The sequence below is a fragment of the Cyprinodon tularosa genome, unplaced genomic scaffold (assembly GCF_016077235.1).
Source record: "Cyprinodon tularosa strain WSP-4 unplaced genomic scaffold, ASM1607723v1 ctg11, whole genome shotgun sequence".
Lineage (NCBI taxonomy): Eukaryota > Metazoa > Chordata > Actinopteri > Cyprinodontiformes > Cyprinodontidae > Cyprinodon > Cyprinodon tularosa.
In genome coordinates this window covers 510,001-536,621 of record NW_024037893.1, presented here as the reverse complement: position 1 = coordinate 536,621, position 26,621 = coordinate 510,001, and the positions used below count along the sequence as shown (strand labels likewise).

Genomic DNA, 26,621 nt, shown 5'->3' with positions numbered 1-26,621 from the left:
CTGATGAGGCGTGGTCAGCAGATACTGAAGCACATAGTGTGAAGAGGTCACCCTCTCTCTACAGAGTCAATCACTACACACCTCCACACTACATGAGGCCTTCAGATTAGCTCAAGTACAGTACGTAGAGAGAGCTTCATGTAAAGAGTATCCATGGTTGAGCAACTGCAGTTGTTTAAAGCCACCCACCACAGGACTCCATAACAATGGAGACAAGACATGTTCTCAGGAATAATGAATCCTGGTTTTGCATCTGAACAACTTGATGGACGTGTCTGGGTTTGGCAGTTGCCAGGAGAGAGGTTCTTTTCTGACTGCATTGTGCCAAATATAAAGTTTGGTGGGGGTTATGCGGTGGGATTGCTTTTTAGATGCTGGGCTGATGCTAATTATAGGCCTTCATCTGGTTTGTCTTTTCCAACAGAGGTTTGCTGCAAGGTATTTAGATTAACTTTTGTTCTCGATCATATAATTATTTTCCACATTATTTGGAAAGAATTGCTTAATATCTCTGTGATAAAAAAAACATATATACCTCTCTTGTCTAAGTAATAAGAACTTTTTCACAATCAGAGGCTGAGTAACATATTTTTTTCCCCCAACTGTATTAAGATCTTAAATAACTGACCATTTTAAATCCACTGGAGCTGAGGTATTCAACCTGTGGGTTGCTTTTTGTTTTAGAAAATATATTTACTCAGAACTATTTACATATTACCTTTGCATAGGCAACAAACATTTGTTTTAAGGCCTGACCAGAGTCAGTTGCCTTGAGATGGACATGTTCAGAAAGCAGAGTGTGGAAACTAGAAAGTTTAATATTGAAATGAGGAAAACACACAAGCAAGACGAAGGAGAAATAGGTCTAGAAAAAAGGAAGGAACTAAGCAGTGAAATGAGGCAGCAGAGTACCCACAGAAACAGGTAATGGGGAATTAGGCCAGAGCATAAAAACTAGTAAAAAGATGCTGGGATCAGGTGGTCTGCTTGTTCCAGTAAGCTACAGTATGGGACATGTAGTAACCTACCAGGAAGACACTGGGAGTATTAATGTCTACTGGTGACAGAAAGTCTAAAGGATAGTCCTATTATATCTGTGATTATAGCTGTAGAGAATAATTAACATTGATGCTCTTTATTTTGTGTATTTCAGATGCTTTTTTTAATCACTGCTGGGAAATAATATGTTAATTAGTTATACATAATACATTTCTAATTCCTTACATTACTAGAATAGAAATTTCTTACAGTATTTTAGCAGTCATCAGTTATGAAGTTGATTCTTAAGAAAAACTAAATCAAAAGGAATAAATGAGGGTATATACTAATTTCTCAATGTTGTTAAAAATGACTTATAATTGTAATAGCTAGATTTGCGTGGGTCTCTCAGGAAAGACATTTAACCCCACACTGCTCCCTGGGCGCTGCACAATGGCAGACCACTGCTCCCCAAGGGCGATGGGTTAAATGCAGACAATTATTTCTGTTGCTCTGTACTTGTGAGATTGTGATGACAATAAAAAAGTTCATTAGCATCTTTGCTTTGGATGTATTAGACCAGGCGCGCCTAAAGTGGGTTTTCAAGGGCCATTGTCCTGCAGGTTTTAGAGGTTTCCCTGTCCCACCACAGCTGATTTTTATCGAATGCTGAGTAACAGGCTTTGCTGAACTGCAATCATCAGAATCAGCTGTGCTAAAGCAGGGAAAGCTCTAAAACCTGTGGGACAGCGGCCCTCAAAGCCCCACTTTGGGCATGCCTGCAGTAAACAGAACTTCAAGACTAAAAAAAGTTACTAGACTAGTAAGGGCAATGACTGGTTGACATAAGTTAGCTGATATAAAACACTTCTTTGCACTTTGAAATCTGAAGCGCTGCTTCTTTTTCACCAAAAATCAGGGCTGCGCATTGTATCATTTGTTTTTAACTAGCAGTATGTTAAAAACACTTAAATCATCAGCTGTATCAGTGGCCTACTTGTTCTCTCTGTAGAATTAGCCAACTTTGCCCTGCAGTTTTCATCCCACATAGATGACCCTTATTTTTCCACTTTTCTAGGCTTGCAGCTTCTCCCTCCCACACAGCACAAAGCCCACGCAAAGTGTATTTTTTATTTCTTTTTTCTACTAGCATCTCAGCTAATGTGTGTGCAAGAGGGTCCACAGGGAGGAGTATATGCTGAACCATGCGAGGTGGACATGCCCACACAGGGATCCAATCCTGGACAGAATTCAGAGACAGAATGCTTTCACAAAAGAAGAGTTGAATAGTGAGGTTCAGCGATACAATAATATAATCCACATATCGTAACCATCACAATCTGGTCTGATTGTTTAAAAAATATATAACACAACCTTTAATATATCATGTATTGTAGAATATAAAATTAGCTTAAATTCTAAATAAGGAATTAATGGTCAAACTTCAGAGGAAAATGTAAACATCAAGTCTGAAGATGACCTCCTATGCTTAAACATTTAACCAGTTCATAAAAAAAAAAACAAGTAGCAAATAAAGCCCCTGTTATTTTTTGTCTTTATTGATGTTATTAATCCCATTTTTTTATACATTCACTATCAAACCACTCCATAGAGAACACAAAAAGATAGCATATCCATGGTGTAAAACAATATACAGTAATATGCATTTTCCATGTGAACACATTAAAAAATGCATTGCAACAGCTTACATGACTCTAGTGTGAGTACATCATAAGAAAATTGGGCACGTAAGAAGGAGGAACAAAGTCAGCAGCAACCACATGTCTAAATAACATCAACAATAGTCCTATTGATCCCATTAAACAGGATCCAGTTTCAGTCCGATGCTTGCTGCGTATGGTAGAGGCAACTGAAATATCCCTCTAAGTCAGCCTAAAAACCCTTTTAGAACAAGTGGTTTTGATTGAAGAATTCATGCTGAGAAGATTTCAACTGGGTTTTATTTACATCATGTACATGCATGCTCCTTCGAGAGGGAATTGCACCAATGAGCTACAGACATCTACTCAATAATGGTCAAATATCATTTAAGGAGGTCATCGTTTAGGGAACTTGCACTTTAGTCATTTCATCAATTCAAATGTGTACAAATCAAATTTCATCTTTAAATCAAGACCGTCCACTTGTGCTTACTTTGAATCTGAAAAAATAAAACATAAAATAAATATAACTTAATAGCCAGTTTCTACAGTGCTATGGGTAAGTATTCACTCTTCTTTAACCGGGTCATATTATGCCAACTTACAACTTTGAAGGTGTTTGTTTACTCATTTTCTCTAACAAACTTTGAAGGCCTTAACCAAATTATCTCTATGTATCAGATTCTAACAAATTAGGCATAGCTTTTAAAGGCATTTGAGTAGCAATGTTTTTATTTAGAGGGACAGAGTAAAGCAAATGCATATCACCATCACATTTTTTCTAATTATAAGAAAATGTTATAAACACATATAAATTTTGCTCTCTTTTACAGTTACAAACTACTTTGTGTGTTTCTGTCACGTAAGGTAAATACATTGCGGTTTGTGTTTGCTAAACGTGGAGACAATGCAAGGCACTGCATGGGTTAGCATTCAGAGGAATGAAGAGGAGCTGGGATCAGCTAGTCTGCAAGTTCTAGTAAGATATTACACAACAAGTTAAAAAATAGGAAGAAAAGGAGTTAAAGTAATATAAAACAGTGATGCAAACTCCCATATAAACCCTTTTATATCAGACTGTGTAAGCTTAAACCAAACTGCATTGCTTATTTTACTGTTTTACCATCTTCTGAAACTATCCTTGTCTGTTGACCACTGTTTATCCTTTAACAATCTTCTTCATTGTTTATGTGTATTTGCTTCCTAAAGGTTTCTCCTGTAAAATAAAAGCAGGAATAATATTGATTTGATGATAAGTGGATGAACATAAGATCATTTGAGTGGGAGAGCAGATCAGATCTTTCTCTAGAGAAACACATTCTTGTGAACAGTTATGTAAAGACTCTGTGTTTCTACATAAACCTTAGTATTTGACAAACACAAATGATTTAGCCTCATTTGTTTGTTTGGAAGTATTTTGCAGTGTAAAGATGGCATTCTGCTTCAAATGTTGCCTGTGGCGACTGGAGTCATGTTTAGCCAGGTCCTGCTGGTTGTTTTACTGCTCCCAGAGGTAAAAATTTGCTTTTCACATTTCTTACAAGGGCAAATTTCCTAATAGAACGCACCTGCGACCTTATTCTGCCTTTTCATTTTTCCAGCTGCACCCATGAGTCTCAGCCTCAAAGGGCTTCAGCCAGGTGGCGTTCTGTACATTCACTGGCTTCGAGCCGCACCTGTCGGCTGGTTTTTCTAGTCTCCACCCAAGAGTTGTGTATCACAGTTCCACCTGGGGATGGGTCCACCTGCAGCAGAGAGACCACTCGCTTCTTAACTTTGGCACGAAGGGCGCGGCGCAGTTTCTGTCGAGTGAAGGCATAGAGCAAGGGGTGGGAAACAGTTGTGCCATAAGCAAGTGCCAGAAACCAGAGACGTAGGCTGACCAGTACGTCACTGGGGCCGATGCTTAAGATCAAAATGTTGGTGACAGAAAGAGGGGCCCAACAGCCAAGAAAAGTCGTGATGATGATGAGGGACATTTTGAACACCCGCCTCTGGCGTTCACGACGATCTCGATGGCGTCTCACTGCCCTACGCAGAGCTATTATTGCTGAGACGGAGGCCTGGACCCCCATCATGGCTGGCGGGGGAGCAGCAGCACCTGCCTCAGAGGCAATGAGAGGAGCGGCCGAGGACTGGGCGGGAGGAGAGGTAGCTGTAGGGGTTGGAGATGGTGATGGAATGAGTGGGGGATGGCTGAGCTGTTTGGTACCATCAGCAGTGCACTGTTCGCCTCCTGCGTCTTCATCATTCATTCTAGGTCCTGACTTTGTCTCTTTCTGTCTCTTGTGACGCCCCCTGCTGCGCTTACTCTTCCTCATGTGCGAGCCGATACGGATGTTCAGAGCTCTCAGTATTCTGGAGTAAGTGAACAACATGACTGCCACAGTGGTGAAGAAGATAGGTACCTGTAGTATGAGATGGTAATACATGCCCAAACCTGTGTAATAGCCCTGACCACCAACACATAGGAGGGTCATGTTGAACCATGCTGGCACAGCTGTTCCACTTACACGTGAAGTGGTTGCTTGACTTGTTTCCTGTGGTTCTGTTGCACTGGACCACTGGACCTCCAAAAATGGCATGAAAAACACTGCAACTGAGGTGACCCAGACAGCAGTGAGAAGCAGGGCTGCTCTGCGTGTCGTCAACAGTCTGTTGGCTGGTCGCACTGAGATGTCATATCGGTCTAGGCTGATAACCAGGATGTTAATGGCTGTGGCAATGCTGGCAAATGTGACACAAGCCTCGTGGAAGCAGCAAATTAAGGCCAGGTTGGGTCCTGGTGGCAGCAGGACAACCACCAGAGTAAGGGGAACACAGAGTAAGCACACCACAACATCCAGTACATGCAGGTTGACTGTCACCATGTTGCTCACTGAGTCCACCAAATTAGACTGAGAGCAGTAGAGCACCAGCACAGTCATGTTGCTGCTGAACCCAAGCACCAGCTCGAGCATGAGGAAGGCAGTGAGCGATACCTGGAAACCAAGTGAGAAGGGCATGTGCCAGGGCATAGCACTGATAGGTAAGGTATCTCCTTCCTGATCCTGATGGATCTCCATTCCCTCCAGGGCTACTGGCATTCCAACCCAATCAGTGGTGGCCGGGCCTGAGGTGTAGCTGCCAGTCTCCATGACAACCCTTCAATTCTCATATATTGTGCCTGTTCCGCTGAAGATAGGTTCGCATGATGCACCAGCCTGATCCTCCATGATGAGGTGAAGAGAAAAAGCGTGCTGACAGTTCTGGGGAGATGAGAACATAACACAGACAGATGAGAAAGGCACTGTATGGTTAGAATCCAAGCCCATTATTTCCAGAGGATCTAAGCATGGCTATGGACTGAAATGTCATAACACAGAAAATATATTCTATGCTTGTTTTTTTAATAATATGTCTGTCTCATACATATGCATGTACATAAACCCCAGCCTCTGCACAAAACACACTCTAAATTATGCATCAATCAACATGCTGTCAATCAGTATTACTGATTAGCATTTTTTTCTTAGCCACAGCCTGGAAAACTGTATGCATGTAAGCTGCTAGAACCAAAAGGCAGCTACAATACAAAGCACTGGAGCTCAGAGGGAGTTCACGAATGGATTGAACAAAGTAACTATTGAAACAACGATAGGAATACGAGTTGCAAAACTAGAAACAATTTAAGCTTTAGTCTTCTTTGCAGTATCTTAGCTGTCCGTAGAACTGAGCACATCTGGACTGAGATGTCTGATGTTTCTCCAGGTATCTGTTGGAGCTACTGCTTCAGTGTATTATACATACAGTATAATTATATGGGGTACATATCACATAAGAAAAACATTAGAACAGATGGACTGCTTTTTAGTTTTGATACAGCACTCTCTAATACTATTGGTGCAATGGACTTGACATGAAGGCCATGAAAGAGATGTTGTTCATATTTTAGCTAAGAGTGGGTTATGGTTAGGCCTGTCAAATACATTTTTTATGTGCTTTAAATTCTGGAGTACATCATGCTTAAAACGATCCTTGCATCTTCCGCAGCAACACTGAGGCAAGGGGCCTGGCTCAGTTAATGACTCCAGAACCTGTCCCTGCCTGGACCCCTTCTAAAACAGGCCTTCCTTTGCTTAAATTAGGGGGGCAACTTTTTAATATCATTAAAAAGATGTTTCTCGGCGTCAGCTTGCATCAGCAGCTGTTAGCAGAATCCCTCCATCATCTGGAGAAAAAGCCAGATTCCCAGCTCCTTGCATTGCCCCTGCTGCTTAGTCTAACTGCTTGGTGTTTAGTTAAACACATAACTAAGCAAGATAGTTGAAAAAAATGAAGGGCAGATCCTATTTTCATTTATCACCTTCTTACTAAAGTAAAAATCAAGGAAACCAATGAAATAACAAGGCTATGATTTTATTTAGATACTTTTTTTGGGGGCTCTTCTGGTCATTTTTTTTAGAGACTGTGCGAACTTCTATTACTGATATAAAAAAACAACTATATTATCACTTTAGAACATCCAAAAAGTTTTTTTTTGGGTCAAGGAAAGCATGTTATTTAAATTTTTTTAATACAATTTATGCCACCATCTGCCTGAGCTAGACCAATCCACCATGCCTGAAATATATAGTAAGAGAAATTATGGGTCACAGACTACAAAAGACTGCTGCCATAATCAGATTTACTGGAAGAAACAAAAATTACACTGTGAATGCCATTATTGATTAATCCTCACCCAAGCTATATTAAAACAGATATTGGAACACAATTTTGCAATGATAACTTCACACCGTCAATTCATTTTAAATTCATTTTTGTTAAAACAGAACAAACCAGTTATATGCATCCAATTCCCAGAACACACCTCATGGTTTTAAATGATCCGTGATGCTAACTGCATCATCAGCAACATTGTGGTTAAGCTCTTCTCATAAGCGTCCATCAAAATATGCTGCAAGCTCTATTGGTGTGAAGTGCAGTACACTCATTCACTGTCAAATCAGTGAATCTGTGAACGACTTTATGGTCTCTTGAAGACAGATGGGGACGTGCAGTTACCTGGATTATTTACGCCTGTCTTGACATAGTCAAGCCTATTGAGACTGTTTTGAACAAATCCCTGTGTCATAGGTGTGTTCTTCTGATTTTGTTTCTTCTCATTGTGAATCCCTCAATGCCCATGTTCTGCATTCCAAGCAGCTCAGAGAATTTTTACTCAATCGTTGAGTTGTGTTAAGATGCAGTCAGCCCATTGCATCTACGTTACTCTTGAATGTCAAGGCAGCCCATTTACACCGTGACTTTTACAATGCTTTTGTAGAACACACTATTTCTAATAAGGATTTTCTCATCTATTTATTTAAAAGTGATTCCAAATAGGACCTGTAAATATCCACTTTAGGCTGTGATGATGATGTTCTTTGGCTAATGTTTTTTTTTTTTTTTATATCTTGGCTATTCATATTTAGAAGTTACCCACATATAGTTTTCACTTATTACTTAATAAGGATTTGAAACCAGTAGTGAGATCAGCACAATGCTGGACTGGTTAACCTAAAAGCCCAATTGCGTGAATTGACCATTAACAGATTAAATGTTGCACTTAAAAGTGCAAGACTACACATACTGATATCTAAATAGGCTTGTATTTTAACATTTTTAGCTGTACTTGAATATATAATTTCACCACACTCAATATTTTATATTCAGGAGTTGTTGCATAAAAATATAAATACTTATCCACTTATCACCAGGAGGCATTAAACTGCTCTTGCCCTGGTGTAAAAGTTAACTTATGTAAGATAAAGAGCTACTACATGACTGTAAATTGAGTTGAGAGGTCAATGAGGCTGCAAAGGCCTCAAAAAGGCAGGTGATTCCTAAGCTTCTTAACATTTTCATGTCAATTCAGAAATTGTTGTGAAAGGTTTCATATGATTCCACAATAAACTACAAAATATACATTTTTACTCTAGGATTATAAGACAGGATGTGCCTCAAATTCTTATTAAAATTAGTTTGCATCAACACCAATCTAGTAAAACGCTGTGACCTTACACATTGATCATTGTTTTTCCAACACACCAATCGTGACCCACTTAGACATAGATTCCATTAGTCTCCTAAAGGCATACTTTCGTATCTGATAAGAAAATGTTACCACTAGATGTTTTAGGCCCTCAAGATTTCAGGGTTTAATATAAAGGGTTTAATATTTGTCCAGCACATTCAATGGACACTGCATTGGACTTAGGTCTGGAAAATTAAAAGGTAAAACAACATCTTAAAGATGTCATCAACCATGTTCTTATTAAACCAAATGTGAACTTTTTTTGCTTTGTTGCATATTGTATTATCCTGCGGCCATCTGGAATACAATTTCTATGAAAGGTTATACATGATATATAACACTGCTAAGATAATACTAAGATACAGTAAGTGTTGCTCTTAAAGGCAACACCAAATATTTATCCACCCGGATTGTTGGTCAAAGCATTTCACTGCTGAGATGCTAGTAGTAATATTTCAGGTCTCCTTCCTGAAATATTACTTAGTACCACAGTTTCTCAAGGTAAATGATTCATGCACACCGATGCATCATTTATGCTAGCCCTCTTAAACCCATCCGTGCCGAGTTCAGAACAGCCTTGGATCAGTTAATCGTGCTGAGCTTGGTTCATTACGACCATTTACACATCAAACTAGCTCAGTCCCTTACCACCTTTTCACGGTCCACGATACTACAGCTCTTAAGGCAGGAATTACACACACAAAAATGGTTGTGCCCATAACATTCAGGAATTTGTGTGCTTGACAGCGTCCCTAAATTTCATTGAGAGCCTCGGTCTCGGCATCGTCCCATTTCGCGCCACGTTATTTTGATGCCGTTCTTGTTAATAAGCTGAGACGAAGTTGCTGTTGTGAACAGGTGAAGAGATCTGTCAATTGCAAAGCCGGACACGCCGGAAAACCTGTGAAATTAGTCAGCTGACTGTAAGTAGGAGATGACTCTGTCTGCTCATGTACTCTTTGTTATCAGAGAGCCGAGCTACAACTGAACCATGCCAAGCCCTACTGTTGAAATAGTTCTAGATTTATCGCGGTAAGGTTATGTCTGCCGCAGTCCAGTTCAGTTGAGTTCCATTTACACTCCACAGCTCTCTTGGTTACTGTGCTCAGACTGTTCTCAGCATGGTTTCAGATGGGTAGTGTAAATAGGCCTCTAGTCAGATGATGTAAAAGGATACAAGAATGATCACACCAGCTCACCTTCTTTCATTGCTTAGTGTTCCATTTCTGATTCTCATTATTTTATTTTCAGACTCCTGACAGATGAGAGCATAAGCATCATCCTTGTTTTTTTTTAAATGAACCAAAGAGACCAGTCTTCACTCCTTTGATCCATCAATGACCCTTGTTTGCCAAAGACCAGGTTCAATATAGACAAAGAATCACCAGGTTGGCTCTCTTCCTTCCTAAACCCCTTTTGATTGTCAGCAGTAGGGCTTCAACTAATGATGATTTCGCAAATCGATAAATCTGTTGTTGTAGTGTTAGCCTAGTGGTTAGCGCAGTGCGCTTGTCCTCTGAGAAGGTTGCAAGTACCCGTTCGATCCACACAGCCTCCACTCTGGGTTCCTGAGCAAAACATTTAACCCAGGGATTAGCAACCCAAACTGCTCAAAGAGCCATATTGGACCGAAAAACCCCCCAAAACAAATCTGTCTATCTCCTATGTTAACATGTGTATTAGAGCACTATAAAAACAGGACTATGTGGGCCTAAATATATGCAGTAATAAGCATTCATGATTAAACGTTAATCCTGGAGCAAATGTCACACAGTAGCATGAGGTGACGGACGAGCAGTGGACACTCTCCCCGCGTGCCCTTTCACCGCACGGTTTAAGTTTTGGTGCATTGATGAAATTATAGAAACACGACAAAGGAATCTTTCTATAGTGGACGTGTTTCTGTTGGGAGGAGTTGATTGAGTCATGAGGAACCAAGCAGGAACTGACATCCATCACAGTAGTGCTCTCTAACCCCGAAGTCCCACATCCTCCGTCACCAGCGTGCCTTTGTGTTATTTTTATTTGAGGATTTGGAGGTAAAAATGGAGAAAAAAAATTCCCATACCTGCATCAGAGCGCTACCTGTTTGATCTGTGGACGTTTTTTTTCATGCTTGAAACAAAACTAGCAGCAGTAGTGGAGTTTGGACATGCAATCCATTTCTTAAATCTATCTTTGCGCTCCTCTAATTTATCCAGAAGTTCTGCAATCGCACTCTTTCTCTCACTCAAAACTTTGTGATCGGCTGCATATTTAGCCTTCCCTGAAAATGCCTTTCCAAATGACTATTTTCATTATTTGACAAATTCTCGTGCCATAGCAAAAATGCAAGCAATCCTTCCGCATTAATAATGAAAGCAAATGATTTGGTCCAATCTTCTTTTAATCCCCTATTCTCATCAGGTATCCTCCTTTTTTTCCCTTTGGGATCCCCGGCCTGAGACACACCCGCCGCTTTCCTTGTTATTGACGGCAGGTCTCCTAACTCATGACTAAAATCTGATAAACAAAACAATCACTGTATCTTGGCAGCCGATAGCTTAGTCTGTAGTTTGTACTTAACTCTAAGCAGCCAATAAATGCCTAACAATGGCAGCACTTTTTTTCTTTAAGGTCAAAACAGCTGCAGACCCCTCTTTTTAACATGTATTTTTCTGTAACCGTTTTCATTCGTGCAAGAATAAAAAAAAAAAAGAAACCTGCTTGAGCAAATATCCATCCATTCATCTTTATGTAAAGGAGTTTTTGAGAACAACTAAGGAACAAAATTAGCCTTACAGTCATGGTTTGTTAGTTAGTTTTGGACTGTGGGAGGAAGCCAGAGTACCCGGAGAGAACCCACACATGCATTGGAATACATGCCAACTCAACGCAGAAAGACCCTGGGCCGGGAATTGAACCTGGAGCCTTCAGAGATTTAGTTTTTCCAACACAAACCCTGGAAAACTCTTATTCAGAACTCTTAAAAAACATGTTTGGAACCACCAAAATGACTTTTCGGGAGTCTAAGATTAACTGTGTTTTTACTTTCGAGGTGTGGGTTTGAAATTCTGGAAATCCTTTGAAATACCAAGAATAGCCTTTCAGACTTCAGTGGAGCCCATTTGGGAAGTAGAAATACAAAACACTGGTGTACCTCTCTATATAATTCTGCACACATTTTTTTTTTATTCTGAAGACAAAAAATAAAATGAAAGCAATTTTCATCTATCTATCTATCTATCTATATATATATATATTACAACATTGACATTTTAACTTAATCTTTACATTTTCAAGATCTAAATCTGATCATTGGGAATGTTTGCTTAACGCAATGTTTTAAACATACTATTTGATGTCATTAAGGTTTGATTTTTATTGTGCATGTTTGAATTATATTGTTATTAAGGTACATTAAGGTTGATAGCAGATGTGTATTTGTGAATAACGATAATAGATCTAGGTTTGGGAAAAATTCTTTATAGGAAATTTGATATATGATGGCAAAATTAAAAGTCAGCAAAAATAGGGCTTTTGCTAATGATGTGGAATGGAAAGATGAAGATGATGAAACTCAAAAGAATCCACTAGAAAAAAAAATGTTTTCTACAGACCATAAACTGCAACACAAAAATTACTCAGGTTTTTTAAGGTTTGAAAGGACTGAGTCCCTTAAAAGATTTGATTCTGAACAGTTAATACTGGTGTAACCTGCTGCGGAAAATTCAGTCTTTCATTAATTTTCTTCAAAGTTAACTAAACTTTACAATTTACGCAACAGCCCAGCTAAAAGCCAGCATTTAAAACACACTCATCGCTGATTGGGGGCTGGTGACTAATTGCACCCGCAGGAAGCTGTGATTTGGAGCAATTGCAATCGCGGCTTCTTTTCAAACAAGCTGGCGAATGAAAGTCCCTTAATCATGTATTTAACACACTAAAGACAAAAGAGTATGGACTCTCATATGAAACTATGCACATATACAGTCTAGCAAAAAAATGACAAATACAGTCACTTTTCAGCATTCCTGTGTTGCTCCAGCAACTAGGCTACCATAGATCTAGCTAACAAGACCGAAGGTGATAGTGCACTGGAAATGAGTTTTGTCATGACAACATGCTTGCTACTGCAAAGAGGGGACACAACTGTTGCACACCTTCGCTACAAAAAATAAAGTGAGCAGCTAATTTCAAATTATGGAAAAAACATAAAGAGGCCATTTACAGAATTCTCAGTTCTTAAGAAACGGAGTGTGCAATTAAAAGATTTCTCACATAAGAATATCTCTAAATAGCGTTTAGTTCGAAGTAACATGAAACAATGTGAAAGGCTTCAGGGGGCTTAAATAGGTTTGCAAAGCATGGTGCAAATGATGGTTTGAGATTTTGATTTAATGATTAGAAATAATAAGTAAGTTTATAAAGAAATGAAAAGACGGAATGCTGATTAAAGAACAGATGAAAAAAAAGAGGGTGAAGTGAGAAACGCATGTACAGAAATGGTGCACAGAAATCAGCCCTGCAGCTGGCAAGCGTGCCTCATGCTCCCAGCCGGTTTGATAGAGAGCAGACTGATTGTCACCAGGGGGTACCAGGGCTTTAGAGGAACTCAGGATAGAGATCGAAATGCACACTCTAGATGAAGCACAGGATTCTCATTTAAAAATGGAGCATGCAGCACCTGAAAGTAGACTATCCAAAAACAGCTGCTGGAGAAAACATCTTAGAGCATAAAAACCTAAAGGAGTAAGGAAAGGAAGTGAAGAAGCAGGCAGAAACAGTGCTGGTAAACAAACTGTCCCAGAGGGCAGAGGTTGTAGTTCTTTCCACTCTAACGACTTACATCAGCCTTCCTCTAACAGCTCATGGTTTCTTAGTTGCCAACTATCCCCAAAAGGCTGCTTCAGTCTCTAAAGGCTCAGCTCATGATTGCCTGAATGAAACACTGCATGATTACTACACACTCAGGGTATATAAAACAGCAAAGATGAAAAGATGTTTTCAGTTTGAAATCACCGCAGCAGAGTAATCTGACAACAGTAGGATTGCACTGATGCTTTATTTAAAAGACGTCAGCTCTCTAGTATAGATCATTGGATATGCTGTGATAGGTTGATCAAGTTGATTTAAGGAGATTTGCAGCTCTGGAACGATTTTAAACCAAAACTCTTTACGTAAAAGTACAGTTCGGTCACCTTTTTTTTTTTTTTTAAAGCAACAGTGTTAAATTAAAGGGCTGTTCATGTTGCACTGATATCAACCAGTATGACGCTGAAAAAAAAAAGAATAATGGTTCCCCGAGCATGACCCTGGAGAGGAAAGAGCTCTGAATGTTCTCCGTCTTTGAAAGAAGTCCAATTAGACTGAATCTTTGACACATGGTTTTCTAAATGCAAATAAATCTCTTGGCAGAGAGCAGCATGGACACTATTACTAACTAGCTGGGAGTCAAAAGCAGGAAAGTGTAAAAATCTGTGTAATTCTAGACATAATTTGCTAACTAAGTCACCAGAAGGAGAGGGCCTTCACCAAGGAGTGTCTGAGAGACTCAACATTTCCAAGCTGTGGAAGAAACCAATAATCACCTTTAGTGAGAAAAAGGACACAATCTGTTAGGGATGACACATTCTGTAAGCAATCTGTAAGAAATGTATTTAGGAATTACACTTTTAAACTATACACCCATCAGTAATAATGGTGGACATAAGTAACTACTTCACTTTTTCAATAAACTTGTTGAAAATCTGAAGCTCTAAATGCTTAGAAAAGTTTTATAACCATAGCAACATACACGATTACATTTATAGTCCTTCAAATAGTCCTGCAAATGAAACAGACTTTCATAATAATTTTGTTTATTTAGACTGTTTTGCAAGACTTAATATTTTCTTAGTCCTCTTGCCTATTGTCCAAACAGATCTAATCAGGCTAAAAATGTTGCAGTAAATAAAGAGCATTATTTAGTGTTCATGTTATGTTTGAACTCATAGAAACTGAACTGAGCTGAATGTTTCTATAATGAATCTCTATAATTTATAAAAACTTGATTCCATTTTTGAAAAAAAAAAGTAATAAGCATTCTGCCAAAAATTGCTGAAAAACGTGTAACCTTTTACAAGATATACAGGTGCTGGTCATAAAATTAGAATATCATGAAAAAGTAGATTGATTTCAGTAATTCCATTTAAAAAGTGAAACTTGTATATTATATTCATACATTACATACAAACTCATATATTTCAGATGTTTATTTTGTTTAATTTTGATGATTACAAATGACAACAAATGAATATCTCAAATTCATCATATCAGAAAATTAGAATATTACTGAAGACCAATAAAAACAAAGGATTTATAGAAATGTTGGCCAACTGAAAAGTATGAACATGAAAAGTATGAGCATGTACAGCACTCAGTATTTAGTTGGGCCTCCTTTGGCCTGTATTACTGCAGCAATGCGGCGTGGCATGGAGTCGATCAGTCTGTGGCACTGCTCAGGTGTTATGATAGCCCAGGTTGCTCTAATAGTGGCTTTTAGCTCTTCTGAATTGTTGGGTCTGGTGTATTGCATCTTCTTCTTCACAATACCCCATAGATTTTCTATGGGGTTAAGGTCAGGAGAGTTTGCTGGCCAATTAAGAACAGGGATACCATGGTCCTTCAACCAGGTACTGGTAGCTTTGGCACTGTGTGCAGGTGCCAAGTCCTGTTGGAAAATGAAATCTGCATCTCCAAAAAGTTGGTCAGCTGCAGGAAGCATGAAGTGCTCTAAAACTTCCTGGTATGTGGCTGCGTTGACCCTGGACCTCAGAAAACACAATGGACCAACACCAGCAGATGACATGGCACCCCAAACCATCACTGACTGTGGAAACTTTACACTGGACTTCAAGCAACGTGGATGAAGTGCCTCTCTTCTTTTCCTCCAGACTCTGGGACCTTGATTTCCAAAGGAAATGCAAAATTTACTTTCATCAGAGAACATGACTTTGGACCACTCACCAGCAGTCCAGTCCTGTTTCTCTTTAGCCCAGGCAAGACGCTTCTGACGCTGTCTGTGGTTCAAGAGTGGCTTGACACAAGGAATGCGACAGCAGAAACCCATGTCTTTCATACGTCTGTGTGTGGTGGTTCTTGAAGCACTCACTCCAGCTGCAGTCCACTCTTTGTGAATCTCCCCCACATTTTTGAATGGGTTTTGTTTCACAATCCTCTCCAGGGTGCGGTTATCTCTCTTGCTTGTACACTTTTTTCGACCACATCTTTTCCTTCCCTTCGCCTCTCTATTAATGTGCTTGGACACTGAGCTCTGTGAACAGCCAGCCTCTTTAGCGATGACCTTTTGTGTCTTGCCCTCCTTGTGCAAGGTGTCGATGGTCGTCTTTTGGACAACTGTCAAGTCAGCAGTCTTCCCCATGATTGTGTAGCCTATAGAACTAGACTGAAAGACCATTTAAAGGCTTTTGCAGGTGGTTTGAGTTAATTAGCTGATTAGAGTGTGGCACCAGGGGCCATCAATTTTGAACCTTTTCACAATATTCTAATTTTCTGATATGATGAATTTGAGATTTTCATTTGTTGTCATTTGTAATCATCAAAATTAAACAAAATAAACATCTGAAATATATGAGTTTGTATGTAATGTATGAATATAATATACAAGTTTCACTTTTTAAATGGAATTACTGAAATCAATCTACTTTTTCATGATATTCTAATTTTATGACCAGCACCTGTATATATTACGATAACTTTAGATCATAATGCATTTCTTCAATTATTTTCACACAATTTTTTTCATTTGGTTTTTATTCATTTAGAAAAAAAAGTTTTAAAATGTATTCTTTTTTTAAAATCTTATAGACAAGATGTTAAAATTAAGGTGATCCATCAGTTCTTGTATTTGAGTAGTTCCTGACAGCAAATGTAATTGCTGCCACATAAAACCGACTAATTTATCCATTCCAATTAGTTTTAGCCTGCCAACATCTAAAAGTTTCATATTTTTCAAATATTGACTGGGGCTACTCACAAGTTTTTATATTGCTGCGGGTATTACCATAATCAGAGATCTGGATTGGCTATCCTTTCATTTGAATATGTCCAGGTTATTAACACTCTAACCTACCAATACATCTACTATAGCTTAGTTTCAAATATTCAAAGGAGTGGGTGAAAGTATAAGTTCCTTTATTCCACTTCTCAATGTACCAGTATTTTCACATCCTAATTAATTTATAGATTATTTTGTATTAGGGATGCACGATATAATCGGCCCCCTATCGGTATCGGCCTGTATCGGCCTTGAAACTGAATATCGGACATCGGCCACCCCACCAATATTTGACCCGATATTTGATCAGCTTCTGAGTTTCTAAAGTTAAAAAAAAATAAATAAATAATAAATACTACTTCTTCTTCCTCAAAAACTTCTTTTTTACAGACTTAAAAACTTCTAAAGACGAGGGAAAAAATATTGATACATTGATAAAATATCACAATATCTTCATGTGCTGATATATTGCCATTTAAAAACACCATATCAATCTCTTTTACTAATGAAATATTGCTGTATGTCATCGTTATGCTACTAAATCCCCCGAAAATTCACGAAATTTTGCCATATTTTTATATATTGATATATTGACGCGGTATTGATCTATTTTACTAACAAAATCGTTCCGTTTGTAACGGAACGATGAAATTTCACGAGATTTTGAAAGTAAAATAGATCGATACAGCGTTTTAAAACATCAGTTTGATATCAGCATATGAAAATATATTTGAGTATATTATTTTTCAAAGTGTCAGAAATGGATAACAAAACTGCTATTTTCAATGACTACTTATTTTTGTCCAGCTTTAACATCAGTATTGATATCGGTTATCGGCTACATGAGTTTTAAAATATCGGCATATCGGATATCGGCCAAAATCCCAATATCGTGCATCCCTATTTTGTATCATACCCTACAACAATAAATGTTTATTACATATGTGTCAAATATATTTGTTCTTATGTCATTTGCAGCGGTCTTTACAGCAACAGTAACCATAACCATTCCTTGTATTTTATTTAACTTATTCATGTAATTTTGATATTATGTTTTTGCCTAAAATAAGAACAATTCTAACATGTATGAGCACATACTGACGTTCTTGTATAATAATTTGAAGGCTTTTATTATTTTGGGTGTGTCTATATTGTTTTATTTTCAGATTCAAACTTAAAACAGTTTTTCTTAATTCACAAAAAACAAAAAGTCTTTCTAGTGGTTCTAATATTACTATTTTCGACCTTTTGACACCAACTAAAAAACCCTGGCATATTAATAACTCTTCTTTTTTAGATAAAATATTTTTTGTAGATTTTATTGTCTCTTGATAAAACATCTCATATCAGAAACACACTCTCCTGTTTTAATGAATTACTAGTATTTAAAGCATCCAATTTAAGCCTAAAAGTAAGATTCTGTGTATAGAATAACAGAAGCAGACCTATATGATGTTTTTTATGGATGTTGATGCGTTCTGATCTAACTAAAAACCACAAGCTGTATGCAGTAGGACTGCACTCCACTCGTATCTGATGCCTAATGCTCCTAGTCTGCAGTGCTTTCCTCTCTAGTGTGGGGAACCAGAAAGTGTGAGACAAGAGACCTGCAGAGCAAGTATAATTGAACAGCTTTAGACACATCAGCCTCTCCCAGAGGCAAAGGCCCAAAGATTAAAACAAATGAATGCCAGCAAAGATAATCTTGTTGTTCCTGTGTGAGAAGTTGATGTAACAGGCTGTCAAAAATGACATAGTTCGTAATAAGAGATAAAGAGAGATGCATGAATGGGAATACATCATGGAGTGGAGTTATTCTGAGGAATTTGACTGAAAATAGCGCTATTGTGAATCACAGTGCAAGAAAACCATGATTAAGTGAAAAATTAACAATGTTTGTTATGTAAATTCTGCTTTCAGTGACAATCTGAGCCATTTATAACACCATTGATTATGCTCTATTTGACTTGAATACTTAGAAAAAAGGAATAAAGACATATTGTAAAAGAAAGCGCTTTTTGGAACCTGGCAAGTTTTTTTTTTATTACTTTAAAACAACTTCAGTTTCAGTTTATCAATATTATTCCAATTCACAAAATATCAAGGCATTTTACAGAGACAATTTAATAAAATCCTAACAGATTATTTAAAGTTTTTCTATGTATGGAAACCCAGCTGATTTACTTCGCAGGATTCATACCTCTAGGTAAAGGATGTAGGAACAGTAGCAAGTCAATGCAGTTTGTCTTTGATTCTGCAGCAAACCCTCACACCGAGCATGCATGTTGCAAAGGAAAAAACCCATTTTAATAAGAAGGAGCATTCTGCCAAAATCAACTGGGGGTTCAAGGAGACAGAAGCAGACAAAAAAAGGAACAGAGAAGCACTGATTCAAAAATACCTTCCATTTTAGAAAAGGTACCAGTCAACTAGCTCTATAGTTGGCTTGGTTTAGGAGAGAAATAGTTAGATGAGCTCCTAGCTTTATGTTTTATGTTCAAAATTATGAAAGAGAGCACATACAGTTAATCAAAGTAAAATCTGAAGCCATAGCAAGCAGAGAGAACATAAAGTTAGGGACTGGATTGAACAAACAAATACTGCAGAATCGGAGTAGTCGGAGTAGAAGTTTAAGGAAGCAGAACGATGTCTTCCAGCAGCCCACACCTATAGCAGCATTAATACAAGGCTCAGGAAAACATAAGCCACTCCAACAATAAGCATTATCCAAATGGAAAGTATCTGCCTCGTGGGCTAAAACTGGTAGTTAATTCCACTGGAGATGAGCCTGATAATAAAAGATAAGCCTCCCATTCTACTTTTAGAAATTCTAGGTACCACAAGTAAACCTGCAGATCAAGAGTGAAGTACTCTGGAAGGAACACAACGTACAATCAGGTGTACAATCTAATATAAGATGGGACTTGGTTATTTAGCCTTATTTACTGTATATGAGAAGAAGGATTTTAAATTCTATTCTTAATTAAACAGGAAGCCAATGAAGAGAAGCTTAAATAGGAGCAATATGATCTGTCTTTTTTTCATTTTCATCTGAATTCTGGCTATGGTGATTTGGATCAGCTGAATATCGAGTCTGAACATTTTGCAAAGAATTACAATAATCCAGTCTTGAGAAAACGATGCTTGGACTAGATTCTCAGAGCCACCGCCATAAAAGATAATTTTATTTTTTGCAATATCCCAGAGAATAATGAAGGAAATTAGGAAAACTTGTTAAATATGAAATTTCAATTACGACTTCAGATCAAACTTATTTTATTTTGCATGAACACTGTAGGAAATAAGATATGAACATGTGATGAATTATTCAAAAACATACTCAGACCGATCAAACAGACCGCATGACATTTTCAGTATTTCATATGAAGTGTTAATAACTGAAACTTTGAAAAGTGAGATATACATTAATATAGCACTCTGTTCAATCTGATATTTATAAATTAAATCTAGAGGAACTAGAGATGAACCAATCCGATATATAGATTGGATATCGACTCCAATATTAACTGATTGGCCGGATCAGATATTAGTGATTTAATATAGGAGATCGCAGATCCAATACAGCACACTTATCATGGAACTGTTATTTCTTTTTTAGTTTATTTGAGAATAATATAAAGTACATTTATACCTGTGTTTTTTTGTTACCGTTTTTTAACAATGCGCATGCCAAGGCTAAAGCCGTTACTCACATGTCTAAATATTTGGTTTACTCATTCAACAGTTAAATTAGATCAGAGTTGGACACCAGCAAAAACGCTGAACCCAGTTATCATTGTCTGATTGGATCAGAAAAACTGGATCAGTGTATCTGTAAGAGCAATCCATCTGTTTAGGGACCACATTACTGGTGCAAAATGGTTTAAAACTCCTTACGCCCGACAGGCCCTGTACAGTGTACACAAGGCATCAAACATTTGTCACTTTCACAAATGGTTATAGTTATTTATTTTTATTTTTTACAGACACTTATGGCTTACAGCCCTTTAAATACAGAAGATGCAATTTGGAGCTCTACAAAACACAGCAAACTCTTCCAGAAAATTTTTTCAAGGGTCCTACAAAGAAAATAAGCACTTATGTAATCTCTTGTCTGTCTGAATTGTAAATGCTAGGAGGCTGAAACCCTAACCCTCTGTTTAGTGATGGCTTTTGTCTTTTTATAAAGATGGCCTCCTTGACCCCGCTTTAAAACCATAAGGATAGGTGTTGAAATTTATTTAAAGACACTGAACGAAAGTCCTCTTGACTTTGAATTTAAGGCCGTTTGTGGTTGCCATCACTGAGAAGTTACACAGGCATATAAACTGAGTTGTCTTTGAGGTTTTTAAAAGGACCTTGTCAAACAAACTCTAAAAATGTAGATTTTGTCTTTTTTAACACAAATAAAAAAGACATAGTAATAGTTGTTAGAATTTCTTTCCTTGTGGAAGCAGTATTTGACAAGAACCAGAGGTTCCATTGGTAAAATATTGTTTTACCTCTTACATTTAAAGCGGTGGCAAAAGGTTGCATGCAGACCTGATAATTGTGGAGCTCTTCTTGATACATATCAGTTCTACATCTTCAGTTGGAAGCTGCTTCTTAAACCCTCTGGGCTTAATTATTTTGAGTATTAATTAAGCTCTGAATATTTGAAAATATAGAATGGAACAACAGCAAAGCATCCACAACATGACCATCGACCTTAACTGACAGGAGAGCACAGATGAGAGAAGCAGCAAAGAAGCCTGTTGTAAGAAGCTGCATAGATGTATGGCTGATCTGTTGACATGACAACTATTGCAGTACATTGGTGTACAGTTCAAAAACCTCTTCTGGTGTATTATCACCTCCACTAATAATCAGATATATAATTATAACTGAATAATTTTATGTAAGTATATAAATAAGACTGGTCACCCATTTGCAAAACACCATGACACTTAAACACCATCTTGAAAGAACAGCTTTAAAATTGATGGTCACAGACAATCTCTGGCCAAACTGAGCTATTCATTTTTAAGAAAAATTAATAAAAACATTTTCTGTTTGTGCAAACTGGTAGTGACATACCAAAAAGTAAAGAGTAAAACATGGGATAAATAGAAATTCATCATACATTTTTTTATTTTGCTTAAACATTTGAAAATCAGAGATTATTTTTTTTTACATTTTGCAAATATTACTTTTACAAATATTACATTTAAAACTATAGCACAATTGCAAGCCACCAACTCAAAGATTGTTCCAAATTTTCCTAAAAACATAAACTAAACACTAAATAACTGTTAAACATGCAGATAATGAGTCTGACAAAAACTAAAATTCTCATTGATGTGAAATTGTGTCTTTTCCAATGGTGTTGAATGTTGAAAATGCAAACAGGACCAAGAGCTAGTGCATAAATTAAGATATGCACAAGAGCTTTTTTAAAACCCCCAGAGGTCCCTTTCATCAGTTTTCTTTGAATGTTCCTACTGAAAGATCCTAAAAGTGTACATTAAATTACTCAAAATGGAAGACATACTTTCCTTTGTCTTCATATCTCATTTAATCAAGCTCAATCCGTTCTTTGAAAAATTCAAAGTTGTTTCTGTTGCATTTAGTTTGACTCTTCTCAAAAAATGATTTACACTTGTTGGGTGCAGAATTGTGAGACAGATGACAAAGAACACCAATTACAGTATACATAGCTTTATGTATACGGCTGCAACAGTTTCTTGAAAGTCAAACTTTCTGAGTTCATAAGCTTAACTCACTGTTTCTATCAGTAATGTATGCAGCTTCCATTGGTAACCACAACCTATTCTATATAGAAAATAAATTATGTGGTCCCTTTAAAAAGAAATGCCCATCCAAACATTAAAATGGTATATAAAGAGAACTACGGTAACACTGCACGCCCCTTTTAACAAATCCAATAACACTTTGGACCAATATTAGAGTTTTTTTTATTTCCTTCATTGGCACCAATTGATATGTGCATCCATTTGCATTTGACATGCACATTTAAAAGTGCAGAGCCTATCTTTAACAAAAGCAAATGTAAAAAAAAAACACATCTGGAAGAGGAACAGCAACATATGTATGAATAGACAAAAGAAGAAATCAAGAATTTCTGCCAGAAGAGTCATATGAGTTCCTATTAGGATGGAAACAAATGCTTCAAAGCTACATGAACGGCCTCATTAAATTTACAAGAAAGGCAATGATTGTTTTTATGTAGCGACAAACCGATAATATTAATATCTCATATTATTATTGCCATCATGGCAAATAAGTCATATTTACTGTTATATTTTGGCGCTGATGGCTGGCTTGATTGCTCATTTCATTCACCTGTCTAGTACTGCCCCTGTCCTTCTCATTGCTCATCTGATCCATTTGCTCCTGCTTCTATTTAAACTCCTTGGTCCAAGCTATCAGTAGCTGATTATTCTTGAGCCTTTGGTGTTGAGAGTGTTTCTATTTGTTTCTAATGGCCTGATCTTGACCAGTTTCTGTATTTAGAACTTTGAGCCTCTTTGGACTCTTGTTGGATACCTCTGTGGACTGAACCTGGACTTGCCTCTTGACTTCACCCTGTGGATAATCCTGCCTTCCTTCACCCGCTCAGATCTTATCTCCTGTTAGTTCTGCAGCCTTCTAAGCATCTGCATCTGGAACTCTCTGGCAGCATCCCCTGCGTTTGTTAGTCGACCCACTAGAATCATCCTTTTTCTCTGGGCCTGGACTGAACTGTCAAACCAGGTCAGTGACTCACACATTCATAATCATCCTCCATCAGATTATCATAGTCATTGAACCTGTGTTTCCCTCCTATAGACGTTCCTGCCTCAGACGTCCTAGCTACTGCAATCGCCGCCACTGCAGATTAATTTCCATCATAGTTTGAATAAAGGTTTATAAGTATTCCACTGTCTGTCTTGCCTGAATTCTGGGTCCTACGTTCTGAGCTTCTGACATTTACAGGTATAAATATTTCCATACCCTTCTAATGTAATAAAAAATGACTTCATTCCTGATATAGCATTCAATATAATATATATTTGTATATATCATATACCAAAAAAATAAATAAATAAATAGGTCACTGTAGTCACTTCCTTAGTGACTGTAGTCATGAACTAGATAAAAAAAATTAAACATCACTGCATTGTATGTAGGGTGTCAAACAAAGACATTTAAACACAGAACTCTACAGCTCTCTTTCACTGATAATACTCAGCAAAACATTGTTAACACATTAAAGTTACATGTGGACCTCATAGATATGCATCTAAAATAGTCTAATAGCCGTTGTTTAGACTTATATATTGATATACAATGAGATTTCAAATCAAGTATTCTTAAGTCTCAAAATGCAAAATGTGAGAAAGCAAACAAACAGTGAACCTCAAAGAAAACATTACTTGATTTATTATATGAAAACAAACTAGGCTTTGAACCACCCAAAATGGAAAACGTTAAGAGTAAAATGCTAAGCACCTGGCAAAGTCTTGTTTTGTTTTAGCAGCAACAAACAGCCACACTGGCTTCTGTAGAAAATAGGGTTTAAAAAAGCCTCTTACAACCAGTTATTCCACCGACTTCATTTATAAAACTTCACTAAAACTAAAAATAGCAAACTTTCAGTTTGCTTCCCATGGTAACAACTTCCAAGCCAATGAGTTCAGTAGCTACCATTGTATGTATGCTGGATTCACTGATCTGAAAAGAAAGTTGTGTCTCTATTCTCCAACCAGTCAGTCCAGGTATATCATTGACAAAATTGTCCAAATGCAGCCACCAGATAGTTACTGGCCAAACATAACTGGAAAAATCCAATGTGAAAATTTGAGGATAACTCTTATGATGAAAGTGTGTTTAAAGACTCATTAAAACTGTGATAACTATACAGGGCTTTGTTGAACATGCAGAAGCCTCGGACTGGAGACACTGTGTTGAGTTTGCATGTAATGCAGATAAAGCTCAGGTTTTTGCAGCTTTCCTCTCATTGTATTTTTTTCCCCACAATTTGTTCTAGACAGTCTCTAGAACAGAACCAGGCATCTTTCTTTAGCTGTTATCACCTAATGATGACCGAAGAGCCCGAAAATCTTAACATCAGAATTGTAGATCTGCAGCATCTCAGTGCAAACATCAAAGGACCCGAGCTTTCTCAATACATAGAGTCTACTTTGTATATTTCTATACATCACAAATATCAGTAATCTTTTCTTTTATCTTTTTTACATAAAAATTTGACCATCAATGTATCTGCATGTGAGATTTATATATTGGATAATTTATATATTATTCATAAAAAAAAAAAACTTAATTGATAGTAATTTCTTCTGTTTATCAGATTATTCGTCTTTGTAGGCAGCAGTTTAAATGCCATCAAGTTTTCCTAATTAGCACAGGGACTCCTCAAGTATTAAAATGTTAAGTAAACAAGGACTTAAAAAAACACCTGCCATTTCTTCATTATGATGCAAAATTATTCAGTGGGACTCCCTTAAACCTTATCAGGCTATCAAGTCAATCAAGATACTGTCATGAGAATGAAGTTTATGTCATTTGTAGCTGCAAGTGTCAAATTAGACACTATTTTTGATAAGCAGGGTGTAATTTAATGATCAGATATAATTATGGTAATTGTTTTTAAAGATGCTGTTAGATTATGAATAAATTAGAAGAAAGGTTCCTTATCTTTCCTGATCACCTGTCATGACAATGGGGGTTCTAGTCAAGCTGTGCAATGAGTCTTTCATTGCATCACTTTGGGTATAAAGGAAGAATGGAAATTATATCTCCAACCTGAGTGAGCACTGTAAAGTGGGTGAGCAAAAAAAAAAGGCAGCATAGGAACACACAGCAAGTACACAAAGTTGTCTTTGCAGCAATCTGTTTTTACAACAGTCTTCTTACAGAGAGATCAAGCTCTTATTCGTGCACTTTTCCAGCACGCCACAATCTCAGATAAATATTTGCAGGCCAGTGCAAATTGGCCTTAGAAAGAAAAGACACACAGACCCACACCTCAAAGTTACCACATAAAAAAATCTCCTGCAGTCAGGTACACAAAGAGTGAGTTGCTCTCCAAGAATCCTGCTTAGTCCAAGATAAATTACCTTTTGGTGTGGCTGAAAGGAGAGATGATGAAAGTCAAGTGTGCATTATGGAGCTGGGAGAGTTTCAAATCAGGAAATGAAGCGCTTATCACAAATCAGCCACAGGGTCATCTGGTCAACCTGACTCTACTTCTGTCCTTCTGAGAAGGATGGACTGACCTCTTCATCGGAGTATAGTCTTTAATCATTTTATGATTGTGATTTTCCAAGTTAAACTGTACTTAAAACAGAGCTCCATTTTCTTCAACATTTCTTCACTTAAAAAAAAAAAAAACTATAGATATTTCAATTCAATTTAATGCAACAGATGGACTGAGATGGAGGACAAGGATGCAATGCTAGGGATGCTCCCATCCAATATTGATACATAGGAAATAAGTCCAATATCAGACAAAAATTTTCAAATTGGAATATATCAGCCTGCATCTAAAATCTCCAATATAAGCGAAGTGATAGAATGACTACACCTCTATCCACTTCTGATTAAAGTTCATGTAACCCATAGGTTAATAACACATGAGTCAGTTATTCTTAGAGATGCACCAAAATATAAGTTCTTAGCTTAAACTGAAAACATAACTAATGAAATTAAGTACGAAAACTGGCTGCGATGGCTACTAACCCTGTTAAAAATTTTTTAATATATTTTTGCATACTAAATGCATTTCAATAAATCAATTACAAAAGTATGACTATATTCATTAACCCCTGACATTTTTTGTTAAGTCGTTTTCCTTGGCAGAATCACTGTGTCACTTTCACTTTCTTGT

General features: G+C 37.3%; 1 protein-coding gene across 1 annotated transcript in view; it reads right to left on the bottom strand.

Moving 5' to 3' along the window:
* Positions 1-2,521: 2,521 nt before the first annotated feature.
* Positions 2,522-26,621, bottom strand: part of LOC119789691 (G-protein coupled receptor 22-like) — a 36,874-nt gene continuing 12,774 nt past the window's right edge. Inside the window, exon 2 of the mRNA XM_038294730.1 lies at positions 2,522-5,887. Coding sequence (XP_038150658.1) covers positions 4,262-5,776 — 1,515 coding nt within the window. The 5' untranslated portion in view covers positions 5,777-5,887 and the 3' untranslated portion in view covers positions 2,522-4,261. The remainder of the gene's footprint in view (positions 5,888-26,621) is intronic.